Genomic DNA, 17,500 nt, shown 5'->3' on the forward strand with positions numbered 1-17,500 from the left:
CAGACAGAGAGAGAGAGACAGAGAGAGAGAGACAGAGAGACAGATAGACAGACAGAGAGGGGGGAGACAGAGAAAGAGAGAAAGAGAGAGAGACAAACAGACAGACAGACAGACAGACAAACAGACAGAGAGGGGGGAGAGAGAAGAGAAAGAGGGCGGGGGAAGAGAGAGAGAGGGAGGGAGACAGACAGAGAGGGAGAGAGACAGAGAGAGAGAGAGAGTGGGAGAGAGAGAGAGAGAGTGGGAGAGAGAGAGAGAGAGTGGGATAGAGAGAGAGATCAGTTGTAGTAATTCTCGTTTACAGGTTTAAATGCAGCCCACTATTGAAGTTGAATGATCTGTTTAGGGACTGAATGAATAAGAAACTCACCTTGAGCTAATCTCTGTTATTCCACTAGGGGGCAAAATAGAGCAGTAACCTCAGTGCTGTAAACTCAGCTACTGACTATAATGAATCGATTTGGAAAGAAACGAAAGAAACGAATGAAACGAATCGACAAAACAATCATAAAGGGATCTAAAAGTAAGGAGTCTCCAGTGTCAGAAGTAAAGCTTTAACCTTTCTAATATAAAAGTTCTCACACACACACGTTCCCTCTCTCGCAGGTTTTCTCCATGGTGGTATTTTGCTCCATTGTAAACGAAGGCTACGTGAACATGGGCAGCGAGCGCCTGCACTGTATGTTCAACAAAAACGAAGACGCCTGCAATTACGGCATCATCATCGGTGTGTTGGCGTTTTTAGCGAGCCTGTGCTTCCTGGCCCTGGACGTCTACTTCCCTCAGATCAGCAGCGTTAAGGACCGGAAGAGAGCCGTGCTACTGGAGATTGGCTTCTCAGGTAAACACACTATATACAGCACACAGTAAACTCGTGTACACGTGCGACACACGTGCATGCAGCTGAATTGTTCACGTTTCATTAACTTTATAGTAACACATGACGACATGATGCTATTGATGTCATAAATTCTTCTATGTTAAATAAAAGTATCCTTAAACAAATCTTTAATATGTTTAATAACTAAACCTATAAATAATGAAGAGAAACGTCAGTAGGGGTAAAGTTCTAACACATTAAAGGTGGGGTCTCCGAGTCTGAGTCAGGACGACAAACTAAACAAAAAACAAAACAAACGTGTAGCCAATGAGCAGAAAGGGGCGGGGCTTGTCGATATGGGCAGAGAGAGTGTTCAGTGCGTGTGTGTGATGTTAGCAGAAAGCGGTTTTAACATCGACATGGAGGACAAAAACAAAGAAAGAAAGAGAAGAAAGACTTACGATAAGGACAAGAAGTAGGACGTGTTAATATAGGATCAGCTTTCCAGCGCTGGAGAGAACTGAAGGAGCAGGAAGTCGGCCACATATTCACAGGTTGGAGTTTCCCGAGTCAATAACTCCTGAGCTAAACGCTGTTACTACACAAATAACACCTCTTTTCTATCGTAGTAATGTAGAGAGGCAGCTACAACCGTGTTTTGTGTAGTAACAGCGTTTAGCTCAGGAGTTATCGACTCGGGAAACTCCGACCTGTGAATATGTGGCCGACTTTACTTAAGACGCCGAGGCGCTTTTTTCCTTCTCGATAGGTGAGTAACGTTGGTTTTGCTTTGTTACACAGAACTAATATATGCCTTTGTCCTTTACATCATTATGCTTGTGTGGCATTTTTGCTTGTTTGTTTATCTACAATCGTATTGTTCTTCCCTTCAGCTATGATAAAGACTGTTTATTATAAAGAAAGTTTCTTTCTGTTAGTCACCCGGGTTACGTACGTATGTGTGGGCGGAGCTATCGATACAGGGGTGGGACTTGTTTGGGTTAGGGGCGTGTTTGTTTTGGTGATTTTATATATCAACATTGGCTTTCAAACATCGGAGACCGCACCTTTAAAGTCTGCTTGGCAACTTAAACAAAAGAGAAAAGGGAAAAAAAAATCCAAAAATTTGGATGAATGTTTTTAAGTTTTCTTGCCTTTGCAGGACTTTGGGCGTTTCTGTGGTTTGTTGGATTTTGCTTTCTGGCCAATCAGTGGAGTCGCACTTCACCTAACGAACTGCCACTGGAGCAGGCGTCAGACGCAGCACGAGCCGCCATCGCCTTCTCCTTCTTCTCCATTCTCACCTGGGTACGACACACACACACACACACACACACACACACACACACACACACACACACACAGTATATGTGCACACACATCGGGGTTTGACTGTGACCTCTGTGTTTCAGGGCTACTTGTGTCTGTTAAACCTGAACAGATTTAAAAACGTCGCCTTTCTGGAGGATAACCAAAGGCTGTTGTCTAAGCCATCACTAACACTGGCGCTAGTGTAGATGATCCTTCACTTAACGCTGCACTAAGCATAACTGCTCACTTCTAACTTTTTAATGCACTTTAATAACTTCTGCCTCTGATGTATAACAAACACTACACAGGTTTATTTTCACGTTCATTCCTCTCGCGGATTTCTTATAAACTCAAAGACACAAAACGTCGCTTGGCTTTTTTTGGCTTTTCAGTTTGAACAAAGAAACAAAAACAAATAATTTAGTACTCGACTCTAACTTAAATGTTGTGTTAGCAGATTATTTGATCCTGATGGCGATCAGAGTTAGCCGTAATGAATGCAGACACAATGAACGCTATGTAGCGTTGAGTTTTTGCACAAACGTCTAGCTGTGACTTATGTTCCTACTGTAACTTCCATGCTAACGATTTCTGAAGCGCTGTTGATGAACGAGCACTAATAAATTCCTTTGCTGTGGTAGATTTGTACTCAAAATGCTAACGTATTAACGTGACTAATCTGGTGAATCTGGCTAGGCGGCGCTGACGATGTTGGCAGTGCAGAAATTTCTGCTCGGAACCGACATGACTCTCTTCACCTCCGCCGAAGCCCCCAAACAGCAGTATCCTTCCAACGACGCAATCCATCAGACCACCATCGACAAGAGCCCAACGCTGATCGAGACGGTGGAGACACGCCCACCCGGATACCAGATCCCACCCGCTTTTTAATCTTCTGGCCAATGAGAAGCAGTGGACAGTGTGGCTTCCCTCCTAGGCTCAGTTGCAGTACTGTTTTCAATGCAACCTCGTCGATCTCCCCTTCGCTATTTCTGGAACAATCCACGCTAACGATTCATCACTCTTTCTACAGCGGAAAGAAGGAGTTACGCAAACAAAGAGCAATATGTTATTTCTAAAACAGTATAGAATCCACTACAATTGAACTAGGTTTGTATTTTTAAAGTAGTTTACCGCTTTATTACTTTATCATGCAGACTAGTCTCTTAGAACGATAACTAGATAGCAATCGAGCTATGTAGCACGCCTGCTAGCGAGGAACATAACTTAATGAAGTACCAAACTACGATGAAGTTGTTCGCTAGCTTAGTAAAGTGCTAAACTAGCACAGAGTCATAAAAGATTCTGTCTGATTCACGTTGGGTCGGTAAAGTTAACTCCTCTGCGGTAGATTAGTGCTAGAACTAGTTATCTAGTAAAGTTAGAACTACACTGTGGTAGTTTTTTTTTTTAAACAGGTATCTAATTACTCCGTTGTAGTTTAACTTACTAAGTTATCTATCCAACATGCTAGCCAGTTGTCAAATGAGTAACTTACTAACAATTACTAGATAGCTTCTAAGCACACACGTAGCATGTAGCACACGTGCTAGCTAGTTAGAGAGCATAGAAATGCTGTAAACATGCTACCATACAATATGGCTATACTTAGAGTAACTTAGATGAAGTTACGTTTAAAAAAAAACATGTATAATATTTAATTTGCTTCATTAAAATTCAGTTTGGCGACAGTTTACTGCCTTCGGTATCTTATTCACGCGAATAACTAGCGTGCTAGCGTGCCGTCATACGTGTGACCTTTAATGAGAGTTAGATAGTAAACAGGCTGCGTAGTGAACGAACAAACGCTCGATTCTCTGTGTGCTGTTTAACGAAATAAAGAAGATAAAGTACAAACAGACAAAGAAATCAACTGCAAACCCCCCCCCCCTCCCCCCCCACACACACACTTTAGTCTCGGGTCGTCGATGTGGCCGTGTTTAAAGCAGTACTGAAATGCACGAGTATTGTAACGTTTCCTTTTCTCTTGTCTTTTTTGTTTAAAGGGCTTCTCTGTTTAAATGAAATATTAAACATAACGTAATGAAATAAATAATGACTTTAACGATCACTTATTTGAGTCAAATTGTAAATTGTTATCTCTCTAGTTTAATAATCCCGATTAAGGAGCTGAGGGACAAAATGCAGTGTAAAAAACAATATATTAAACATCTATTAAAGCTATTAAATATAATCTATATAAAGTTCTATAAGTTATATGTATAAAGTATTTTGTTTCTTAGGCCAAAGTTTCTGAGCGCAAATCCTGTACTGCTGTAGGCTTTATGTGTTTATACATTATTCATTTTATTCTAAAAACGAAAGTCAATTATTTATTGTATTTATTTTAACGAGACCAAACTACAATTAGAACGTTAATATCACCCCATTTAGTGTGTATGAGTTGGAGGGGCGGAGCTAAGAGGGAGGGGCCATTTTAAAGCATCAACAATGTGTTTATTCCTGAAAGACAAAATGACATTGCTGTCTTAAAGAGTCCTGATGAGAGCATCTCCACCTGTGTGTGTGTGTGTGTGTGTGTGTGTGTGTGTGTGTGTGTGTGTGTGTGTGTGTGTGTTGTCAGTATTACTGCATGATAAGACTAACCATAGAAACACCTACATCCTAAAAATACCATTTTAGCATTTAGAGAGGAGAAGAAACGTGTTGGTGAATCTCTGACTGAATAAACACTCTTTCTGCAAGAGCCTGTTTTCAGTTTTCTTGTATTTATTTCTGACGTACGGCTTCTTTAACCCCGAGTTTCTGAGACCTGCATTATCAGTACTTTACTGAAAAACCTGTTGTATACAATGTGAGACTCGTCTTCTGCCCCCTAGTGGATTTACTTATGTACTGCAGTCAATAGCAGGCTTTAGTCTGTCTTTTCCAATATGCCTGCCTTCATGGTCTGATGGACATGTCGGTGTTTTGCATGGACATCTTTACTCATTTTGGAAAAGTTATGTTAAAAATATAAATATGAATATGTACGTTATTAAAGCAACTAATAATAAATGTATATTTTATCCAGAATTTTATAGTAAAACCATATTAAATATGTGTATAAAATGTGATACAGCAGGTTTACATTTACATTAGACATCACTGGATTGCATTAATCCTGCCACAGTGCCAAATAAAGGATTTTTATTATTTATTAAACTAATTAAAAATTAAAATGACATCTTAATCTATTTTTTTATTTAATCGTCTAATGGAATTGAAATATTTGTGATTTTTTTTATCATAATTTTCTTTCAAATAATTTTCCTTTTGTCGTAATCGATTTTCAGTAAAAACAATTAAATGATTATTATAATGTATATTTTATATGTAATAAATTCATGGAAGAAATTCAGAATACGCAAACATCATGAAGGTGTCAGGAAATGAAAAAGGTTCCTGTTTGGGGAAAAAAAAGTTTGAAGCAGAGTTTTGGTTATGAAATAAACAGTAAATTGCCATAAAGGACTGATGTATCAAATATTGTACAAAAAAAAATCAACAGTTAAAAACATTTGTAAATGGAAATAATAATAATAATAATAATAATAATAATAATAATAATAATAATAATAATAATAATATTTTGGGGGGGATTTTGTTAAAAACACAGTAAACACTGTTTTATTCATTCATCAATTCATTTATCGATAGTTAATCTGAGTAAAGCATTAAAAGATCTTCTGAATATCTGAGTTAGTGGAGACAAATGAACATCACTGATCTGATTCATCCTAAACAAATTCAGAACAAATGATTTGTACTAAAGACCTCATGACGATTTTGATGTCACTGATGGAGACATTATTTAACTGCACTTTAAAAATAATCATCAGAGTTAATTTCACATAAATCACTAAATAAATTATAAACAGACACTAATGATCATAAACTCATCATTATGCCACAAATTCCAGATTCACTACTTTTAGAAATAATACTTAAAAAAAGTTTTGTCAGTAAAAAATACTTTAATATGAAAACCCTGAATTAAAGCTTTTAGTTCCTAAACACATTGTAGTAAAAGTTTAATATATTTTAGCACCACCAGGGGGCGTCAAAACACCGAGAACGGACAGAATAATCCAAAGTAAAACTCTCTGAAAGAAGAGAATTTAAACGTCACTTTTATTAAATTAAATCTCAGAAAGATTTCTTTAAATGTTTATTTATTTATTTTTTTTGAAAAACAGATTTAAATGACAATTGTGTTGAATAAGTTGAAGACATTTCAGTTGTGTAACGTTCCCTTTGGCACTGATACAGTTAGTATTTAATCTTTAGTGTTAAACTTTAATGAGGGATAAAAATGAACACGGCCCATGGAGTAAATGCACGTGAGTCTTTCTGAAGTCCTGTATTTTGATCTAGAAGCTTGAGTTTCTAAATTCCTGCTTTAAAGTCTGCAACATGGAAATAATCCAGATTAGACATGAGACGATAAAATAATGAATGTTGATAAATGAATGAAGCGGAACAAATGGACCAGGAGTCTGCTGTATTTCCAGGTTAGTTCAGTCTGCAGCGCTGGTTTAACTGGACGGAGAACAGCACTTGATGCAGCGCAGATCATTTACACGGTGAACTAAAGATCACTAGCATGTTTCTTATTACTGACAAACACAGAGAAAGTGTTTCAGCTACAACATACAGTACGATACATGTTACTGAAGTATGGGGAAGCGCTGAGGACAAACATCAGTCAAAATCTCCTACAAGTTCAGGATATTTATAAAACTCTACTGCATTTCAACTTACCTCAGAACCTAGACGCCTGAACTGGAATTATGTAATTTTTCAAGCTACAAAGTAGGAAAAAAAAAACCATGTACGCCTACAAGGACAGGCTCGCGCTTTTGTTAGCGACTAGCGAGTCTTTATAGATAATGTTCTAATATATACAGCAGTGTTTCATTCATTAAGCAGTGAGTATCGTGCTGTTCCCTTTAGCGACGGCGGTCGGTGCAGCCGTGCTGACATGACCTCAGGTCTCCATGTTGGGGTTGAGGGACTTCCTGACTTTCCCCATTTAAGAAGAGGCTTCCTGTGTTCTGGTCAAACACAGCATGAAATCTCATTTTCTGAGGTAACGAGGTTCTGTTCTGTGACTCAGACACTAATTCTGATAATCAAGGCCGTGAAGGAATTTTCTAAACCTGCAGCCTGGACATAACAGATAAAGTTAAATACTTAACGCCTCCGAAATTTCAGGAGAGAGATGATTTCACAGCACGACCTCGTCATCTTCCTGTCCCAGATGAAATGCTGAACGAAGGAGAAACACAGGCTCTAAAGCCATGAACATGCAGCCATCACGGCGTGTGACTGGAACTCAACACCACCAGCATGGAAACATGGAAGTCCTGCCATAGGAGATCTTTGTTTTGGATGGTCAAACCTCTGGATTGTACTTTATTCACTCCTGTAACATCTCAGCATTTTGTTGTGTGGCTTGAATGTTACTGAATTTAAACACAAACACATTCTCCTAATAAAAAAAAAAGCATCATTGTTTTTACACCAAACTCATGGGCTTATTTGTAATAAAGCGTTAAATATATGAAGCAGGGATCGTCCCGGTTCTTCGTCGTCAGCAGTGACCTCCTCTATCGCAGTGTAATTAGCGCTGTAGCTACTCAATGTGTGTGTAAAGATATACAATAAAAAAGAAAACCGAGTCTTCGCTAATTTGCTAACATTAACTAACTATATTTGACTAAGCCTGGTTTCTATGCTAAAGCTAACCAACAATTCCGGTAGCTAAGCTAGTCGAATGCTAGTTAGGGGTGAAAATCACATCACTTACAGGATATTTTATTGATAAACAGAAGAGATGGAATGACGTCAAACCCGAAATTTTTAGATGGATAATAAAAGTTGATTTTCACACAAATTTCATTTTATTCGATCAGTTAAGACTAATTCCTGAGTATATTTTAACAGTAACGATATTTTTTCACCTTTATTCTAAGAAACCTACCTAACGGTTTTAATATCGTTCCTTATTTCTCGAGTTTTATTTCTATTTATTTCTAACGTTTCGGTTACTAATCCTGACTGATTCCTCTGGGCATTTGCATCAAGCAGAGCTCAGGTGCAAAAAAAAAACAAAACAAAAAAAAAAAAAAAAGTGTATTTTTAACCTAATTAGATAATAAGAAATGTTTCGATCCGATCCTAGAAACTGTAGAAAACTTTTAGAAATTCGTAACTTCCTAGACTGAAATGTTCGGAGTTCATCTGAGTTCATCGCTCCCATCGTGCAATAAAATGACAGACAGGTTTATCAACATCATTTTTTTTCTCTGAGCACAAAGTCGTCCTCTTGTCAAAGATTTCGGCGGATGTTTCAGGCTCTTCGGTAAAATTTATTGTCTTTAAGATGCAGTCAGTGGGTTTCCTCTGTTCGTGCCCTGAATATAACAACAAGTCCTGAATTCTTATCACGGAACAGTCCGAGCGTCGCTCTTTCAGTCAAACCTGCAATATTTTTGTCCGATTTCAACAAAGTTGTAACATCAAAATTCTCCGAAATTTTTTTTCTATAGACATTTTATCACAATTTCAAAATCAAAACACACACACAAAAAAAAAACGGAGTGAAAACGTTGGGAAGGTCCACGCCGGATCGTCACCACCTGCTCATACACCGAGTTATAAGCCCTTAATTTTCCACACAGTCGTTTTCTCTACAACCTCAGAATTTAGATCTAAATAAATATATAATATATTAAAGCAAATCGGATCTGGATTTAAGAGTGAATTCTTTTTCTGAAGTAAAACTTCCTTTTCTTCTGCTTTGTGAGATGGTTATAAATCACAGAGCACCGACGTAGGTCGTCGTCGTTGTCCTGCTGCACGAGTGACGACGAATATTTATTAAATACAACAAGAGTGTTAATGGAACAGTAAACATTGTCATGATGGAGGGAAAGCTACAGTTTATGGCTTTGGGCTGTGAATTTTTATGGCATACTGACAGCAGCCTGTAGGTACGAAACATGTTCACGACCAAAACCGCGACAGAAAAGAAAACACACACAAAATCGAAAAACAAAAGAAAAACAACCAAAAACGTCATTCAAAACATGCAGTGAGATTTAAACACAAAACAAAAATCAGAAAACAAAACAAAACAAAAAATCGACATTATTAAAAATACCAAAAATATCTAATCAGAAAAGTAAAACAAACGCAACAACAGAAAAAACACCACAACACACATCAGAATGAACAAATTATAAAATGCAACAACAAAAAAACGAAAGAAAACGAAACATGTTAACGAAATTGAAACGAATCAGAAAAACAATGTCATGAGAACTAAAACACAACACATTAGAAAACTCAACAACAAAATAAACACAATTAGAAGCCTGCGATGTTTAATAAGGACCTTGTTACCGTTGATGAAGTTTTGAGTTTGACACGTTTTTGTTCACGCGTTTTGCACTTACGGGCCGCGGCGTTTATCTGACGCCACTTTCACATCGTTACTGTGTTGAAATGTTTATCATAAACTCAGGGGCTTTTTACACCTGGTCACTTCCTGCGTTTTCTGTGATCCGATATCTACCCGACGGTAAAAAGACCAGGTCTAAATGCCCTCCGAAACGTTTTGGAGATGGATATAAACCCGATGGTACAAACCCCTTCAGGAGGTGGTCTGGGACGCGTTCAGATGACAGGTGTAAATGAATGTGGTTGTTCAGGCCACATACGTCAGCGCTATACTCCTCCCAAACGGAACTACGTCACTCACCGGTGACTCGCGAGTCGTGCATCGCGCCAGAAACGAACATGTTTTCCCACCAGCGCTGCTCCGATCTTTCACCCAGGCGTCTCGTCGGGTCTTAAAACGCAGCAAACAGTAAACGCTGTTTTTTGTAGCAACCGTGTACACCAAAGTGTGTTCCATTACAATTACCCCAGAAATGAGGTAAAATATATTAGCATTTTGGGCGGGAGTAGAAAGATCGGATCGATATCCGATTCGCCGAGACGTGTTTATGTGGTCTGATGTAAATGGGACAGTTTTAACCAATCAGATAGATATGGGATCAGAGACAACACACGAAGTGACCGGGTGTAAAAAGGCCCTCAGCTATGAAAAGCAATAAAAACAAAAAAATTATTATTATTAATGATAAAACAAGAATATTATTCGGCATGCTGCGGGATCTCAGGATGAACTGAAGGGGAAAATATAAAGTTAGAGAAGTGTTTTGTCGAATGTATTTCATAGAAATAAATAAATAAAAAACAAAAAAACATTTCCTTGTCAAAAACATTTGAGTGCGTGCAAAACTCTTGGGCTTTTTTTTTTTATATATATAAAAAAATTTCATAGGTGCTGCATTCAATAAATATAAGAGCTCTGTAGAGTCTGGAGTAACTGCTGACTCCTGCGTTCAGTCCTGATGATTCCGTCATGCAGGGTTTCAGACTGATGTGTCAACGTTACTGCATCAGGATCTGCATGTGTTCAGGATCTAGAAGCTTCGTCTGCGTTCGTCTTGGCTCCGGGTTTCATTAACGCCATCGTACTAACACACAGGCCACTGTTACATGAACCGTCTCATGACTATTGTGATGTTTTAGAAATTTGACGCGACGTGATCGGAACCCTACGTTCACGACAGCGCGCGACAGAACGACGTCTGTTTTCTACACGGAACCAAGCTACCGTTTCGGCGACAAAGCAACATCTCCAATGAAGGTTCTTGACGTCATGCGAATTAGATTCGAAAGTTCTAGGACCGATTCTTTCCCGCTCACGGCTTAATGTTCTCCCTGCGATGTGCGATGGAAAAAACAAACCAAAGAAAAATTGTACAGTAGAAGCGTGGTTTCACACGATCCTGTCATATAGAACCTCTAATTAACTGTGAGACGTGACGTAGAAAAATAAAGCTTGGAAGGAGGTAGCGAAGATCTTCGGTGCCTCTAGCGAGCTACTGAGGTTAGCATGCATCGCTAATCTAATCCGAGAGACTGAGCTAGTGCGAAGCCGAGCACGTGACACGTAAATCAAACGAATGAGTTTAGCATTAGTTAACTAGCAGGCTTTAGAAGTTATTTATAGCTACTACAACTTCTCATCAGAACGGATGGCCACGCCCACTCGTCACCGTCTTGTGTGAACGTAGGGTACCGTGAGCTACCGTGAGCTACGATATTTAAACGTATTTCTATTCTCAGATCTCTAATCAACACGACGATTGCATAACTCGTTTCCACCGTACCGACCGTTAGCGTGGTCTTTTTACTTAGCTTCATTTTCCTTAGCTGAATTCTTAAAGGTGCATGTTAGCATCAAAAGTTTTGGTCTGAATCCTCATTGGCTGAACAAACCAGCCCATAACAATAAGCCACGCCCATAACGGGTCCGTAACTCTCGGATTATGCATCGAGTAGGACACAGTTCGATGATTGGTCCTCGTCTGACCCGCGATTGTTCGATTGCTCAAACGGGACAGACAGACGGATTGATAAATGAGGTTGTGGGAGGGGCTTAGTGACTAGCAGAGAATCGGGAAGATCCAAAGTCTCCAGGAGCAGCGTGGAGTCGAATGATGGCGTTCGCCTTTTCAGAACCGAGCCACTGGGGGGAGTTTCAGAGGACATGGGCAGGTCTGTGGAAGTGGAAACACAAGGTGGACTCATTTTGTGCTTCCTGCGCAACAGAGACGCTTTTGTTTCTTGCATTTTAAAGGGTGCACTTTTCTGTTTTGGCTGGATTGACCACGCCCCATGGGTGGAGTCCATACTGTTGTACTTCCTAAGGTCACTTCCTGTACTATTACTTCGCTGTGATTGGCTTTCAGACATAAAGTGCCTGCGACATGTGGAGATAAGGTGTGGCTGCGTCTGATGAGCCGGACAGCGGAGTCTTTTCCCTCGACGGACGAGAGGATCTGTCTGACTTCTTCGTCTGAGGTGTGTGTGTGTGTGTACTTGTCCGGTTGTGTGTGTGTGGATCTGCGTGACGGGATGCTGCGCTGGCTGTACACACGTCGGCTTGTTTGGACGCTGGCTGTCCGACTGCGACATGTAGGGGGTGTGGCTAGAGGAGAACAAGGGGCGGAGCCCCCAGTCAGTGGAATGCTCGGAACTTTGAGCGAATCGGAGTGGTGCAGAAATAAGTTGTCCTTCGATCCAGTGTTGGCTGAATCCACAGAGTCGCTCTTTATCGCCTCCTACAGGGAGAAGGGCGTAATGTAAAGGTCTCACGTCACATTCACATTCATCGCACGTGTACTCTGACACGCTACCTGTCTTTGGAGCGTCCTGAAACTAGACTTTTGTCTAGTTATACGATGTGGTGGGAGGGGCTCCAAATGAGAGGCGGGGCCAGACGGAGGTTCTGGAACCTGCAGCAGAGATTCCCATTCACACAAGTCCGACTTCACTGACAGAAATGAGCCTGAGGACAAAAGGAAGGAGGATCGATTTAAGGGTTTTAAAACTTTAATAATAATAATAATAATAATAATAATAATAATAATAATAATACATTTTGAATAAAAGCTATTTGTATAACAATCAAATTTTCATGTAAGATATTTATTTAAAAGTGAATGTTTTGTATAAGAAAATAAAAAATGGATTATCTGACGCTTCTTTACAAAGCATTCAGACTATTACTACTAATATTAATAATCGGACTTGATTTAAAGTGCAACTTGTTTAGAATAAAAACAAAACCACAACGATGATAAATATGACGTTCACATAACACGTATACAGTATATGACACGACACATGACACATGACACATGACATAAAGTCGTTTTATTGGTCGCTTTAATAACAACAGTGACCTGTAATTGTGGTGTGATCGACGGTCTGCTGTTTGGAGACGATCTGATCTCTAGGTTTGTGTCCAGCTTTGGGGTAAAACATGTAGCTGTCGTTGGGTAAAGACATCATTCTCGAAATACTCGGCTTCCCGACTGTGAGCAAGTTTCTGTCCTGAAGGTCATCGCCCTGGAAATAGAAACCTCCTGAGTCAGATTAATGCGAAACTCAAATATAAGATACATTTATCCTGGCACGTTACTGACACACACACACACACACACACACACACACACACACACACACACACACACACACACACACACACACACACACACACACCCAAACAATTTAAAACCTCAGAGTTGCAGGAACGAACCACCTTCTAAAAGTTATTAGCTATGTTATGTGTAAATACTCCAGTGCAGCAGGTGGCGCTGTCAATATTCCAAGACTACAGGAAGAACATCACCTTCTGTAAAGTGCTGGAAGTTGTTGAAAGTGCAGACATCATTTGTAGAACACATAAAAATAGACATCAGAGATCATTAAATACATGGAAAGTTCAGGATGTTGAGGTTATGACGGTGTGATGATTGGACACGTCTAACGACACGTCTCGGGTGGACACACGTCTAACGACACGTCTCGGGTGGACACACGTCTAACGACACGTCTCGGGTGGACAGCTGAGGAACAGCAGTACTGAGGATGTTGTAATGAGGACCAACTATTTATAGAAGTGACTCAAACCCCTAATAGTTTTAATGAGTATTATTTCCGTCACCAGTTAAATGTCACCGAGTCAGTGACGTGTTTATGTTGTGTAGTTATTCGAGGTCAGACGTGGACACAGAACCCAGAGAACCCAAAGCTCCAGCTGGTAGAAGAGACTGTTACCTGTTTAAGTGCAGGAGATCCTGTAACCTCACCAGCAGAGGCGGCGGCCTTTTGCCTTAGATTTGCCTGTAGCTCCGCCTCCAGCTCCGCCTCCATCTCCGCCTCCTCACAGGCGTCCTTGTTACTGTCCTCTAAGTGCTTCATCAGCACAGCGACCACCACGTTCACCAGGACGAACTGCGCCACCAGCACGAATGTCACGAAATACAGCGGGGAAACCAGTGGCAGGTAACTCAAGCAGCGATCTCCCTTACACTCCCTCAGTGTGTCCTTTATCACACACACACACACACACACACACACACACACACACACACACACACACACACACACACACACACACACACACACAGTTCATTAATCATGCTGTCTACAGCGGCTCTAATAATCCTATGATATGACATTTCAGGAAACCTAAATGGCAGTGTGTGTGTGTGTGTGTGTGTGTGTGTGTGTGTGACACTTTGTGTGTGTGTGTGTGTGTGTGTGTGTGACACTTTGTGTGTGTGTGTGTGTGTGTGTGACACTGTGTGTGTTAACTATGTGTGTGTGTGTGTGTGACACTGTGTGTTAACTATGTGTGTGTGTGTGTGTGACACTGTGTGTGTTAACTGTATGTGTGTGTGTAACACTGTGTGTGTTAACTATGTGTGTGTGTGTGTGTGTGTGTGTGTGTGTGTGTGTGTAACACTGTGTGTTAACTATGTGTGTGTGTGTGTGTGTGTTAACTATGTGTGTGTGTGTGTGTGTCTGACACTGTGTGTGTTAACTGTATGTGTGTGTAACACTGTGTGTGTTAACTATGTGTGTGTGTGTGTGTGTGTGTGACACTGTGTGTGTTAACTGTATGTGTGTGTGTAACACTGTGTGTGTTAACTATGTGTGTGTGTGTGTGTGTGTGTAACACTGTGTGTGTTAACTATGTGTGTGTGTGTGTGTGTGTGTGACACTGTGTGTGTTAACTGTATGTGTGTGTAACACTGTGAGTTTTAACTGTGTGTGTGTGTGTGTGTTAACTGTGTGTGTGTTAACTGTGTGTGTGTGTGTTAACTGTGTGTGTGTTAACTGTGTGTGTGTTAACTGTGTGTGTGTGTTAACTGTGTGTGTGTTAACTGTGTGTGTGTTAACTGTGTGTGTGTGTTAACTGTGTGTGCGTGTGTGTGTTAACTGTGTGTGTGTTAACTGTGTGTGTGTGTTAACTGTGTGTGTGTGTTAACTGTGTGTGTGTGTGTTAACTGTGTGTGTGTGTGTGTTAACTGTGTGTGTGTGTGTGTGTTAACTGTGTGTGTGTGTGTTTGTGTGTTAACTGTGTGTGTGTGTGTGTTAACTGTGTGTGTGTTAACTGTGTGTGCGTGTGTGTTAACTGTGTGTGTGTGTGTTAACTGTGTGTGCGTGTGTGTGTTAACTGTGTGTGTGTGTGTTAACTGTGTGTGCGTGTGTGTGTTAACTGTGTGTGTGTGTTAACTGTGTGTGTGTTAACTGTGTGTGTGTGAACATGTTAACCTTCATAATTCCATTCCAGTTGTCTCCAGTTGAGACTCTGAAGAGTGTGAGGAACGCCATGCCGAAGTTCTCGAAGGTAGCGTGTCTGCTCAGACCTTCACACGGGTTCTCATCAGAACATTCTGTGTGAACGTGAGGAGAAAATGATGAACTCACTAATGAGGAACTTTAATGCATGTTGATTAATGAATAATTATTCTATACAGAGTCCAGGATGAAAAGTCAAATCAACATCACTGTGAATCCTATAGAATGTGTTTCATCATCAATCATCAAAATGTCACAAACATAACACACAAACATAACACACAAACATAACACACAAACATAACACACAAACATAGCACACAAACATAACACACAAACATAACACACAAACATAACACACAAACATAACACACAAACATAACACACAAACATAACACACAAACATAACACACAAACATAGCACACAAACATAACACACAAACATAACACACAAACATAACACACAAACATAACACACAAACATAACACACAAACACAGCACACAAACATAAAACACAAACACAGCACACAAACATAACACACAAACATAACACACAAACATAACACACAAACATAACACACAAACATAACACACAAACATAACACACAAACATAACACACAAACATAACACACAAACAGCACACAAACATAACACAAACATAACACACAAACATAACACACAAACATAGCACACAAACATAACACACAAACAGCACACAAACATAACACACAAACATAACACACAAACATAGCACACAAACATAACACACAAACATAGCACACAAACATAACACACAAACATAGCACACAAACATAACACACAAACATAACACACAAACATAACACACAAACACAGCACACAAACATAACACACAAACATAGCACACAAACACAGCACACAAACATAACACACAAACATAGCACACAAACATAACACACAAACATAACACACAAACATAACACAAACATAACACACAAACATAACACACAAACATAACACACAAACATAACACAAACATAACACACAAACATAACACACAAACATAACACACAAACATAACACACAAACATAACACACAAACATAGCACACAAACATAACACACAAACATAACACACAAACATAACACAAACATAACACACAAACATAACACACAAACATAACACACAAATAATTATTTAATGAGGTTAAATAATAAAATTTAGAATAATTTTGTTTTTTTTTAATGCTGATGTTTTAGTTACAGTCTGTTCCACACAAACGCTGCTGTTCTGTGAGTTTATTCATTCATTCATCTTCTACCGCTTATCCGAACGTCTCGGGTCACGGGGAGCCTGTGCCTATCTCAGGTGTCATCGGGCATCGAGGCAGGATACACCCTGGACGGAGTGCCAACCCATCACAGGGCACACACACACACTCATTCACTCACACACACTCACACACTACGGACAATTTTCCAGAGATGCCAATCAACCTACCATGCATGTCTTGGACCGGGGGAGGAAACCGGAGTACCCGGAGGAAACCCCCGAGGCACGGGGAGAACATGCAAACTCCACACACACAAGGTGGAGGTGGGAATCGAACCCCCAACCCTGGAGGTGTGAGGCGAACGTGCTAACCGCTAAGACACCGTGACCCCCACACAATTAAAAAATTTCCACTTCAATTTATTTGATTTTATCCATTTTTTTTGACTCTCTGTTCTAACTCCGTCTCCACGTGTATAATCTGTGTGTACAACAGAGTCCCTAATTTAAACCCGCTATTCTATTGTAGAATTACGGAATCACCACTTTTGTTGTTTTTCTTGGGAAGAAGTGTAGAACTGACCGAGTTTTCCAAACAGCTCGACTCCCAGAGCAGCGTAGATGAAGAACAGCAGCATGAAAAGAAGCCCCAGATTTCCAACCTAGAAAAGAAATAAATAAATAAACAGCCAAGAAACACCTCCAGGAGAACAGTATATATGAGCTATAGTAAGAAAGGAAATGCTATACTGTATTCACACACACACACACACACACACACACACACACACACACACACACACACACACACACACACACACACACACACACACCAAGACACTAGGGGCTGCACAGAATAGTCAACTACTCAAACTATTTT

At 40.0% G+C, this 17,500-nt stretch overlaps 2 protein-coding genes across 2 annotated transcripts in view; both read left to right on the plus strand.

Moving 5' to 3' along the window:
• Positions 1-4,838, plus strand: part of LOC113640350 (synaptogyrin-3-like) — a 6,886-nt gene extending 2,048 nt beyond the window's left edge. Inside the window, exons 2-4 of the mRNA XM_027142817.2 lie at positions 607-841; positions 1,983-2,128; positions 2,828-4,838. Coding sequence (XP_026998618.1) covers positions 607-841; positions 1,983-2,128; positions 2,828-3,022 — 576 coding nt within the window. The 3' untranslated portion in view covers positions 3,023-4,838. The remainder of the gene's footprint in view (positions 1-606; positions 842-1,982; positions 2,129-2,827) is intronic.
• cacna1hb (calcium channel, voltage-dependent, T type, alpha 1H subunit b) overlaps positions 1-17,500 on the plus strand; it is a 219,977-nt gene that overhangs the window by 93,086 nt on the left and 109,391 nt on the right. The window lies entirely within an intron of this gene.

Source organism: Tachysurus fulvidraco, chromosome 18 (genome assembly GCF_022655615.1).
Source record: "Tachysurus fulvidraco isolate hzauxx_2018 chromosome 18, HZAU_PFXX_2.0, whole genome shotgun sequence".
In the NCBI taxonomy this organism is placed as follows: Eukaryota; Metazoa; Chordata; class Actinopteri; order Siluriformes; family Bagridae; genus Tachysurus; species Tachysurus fulvidraco.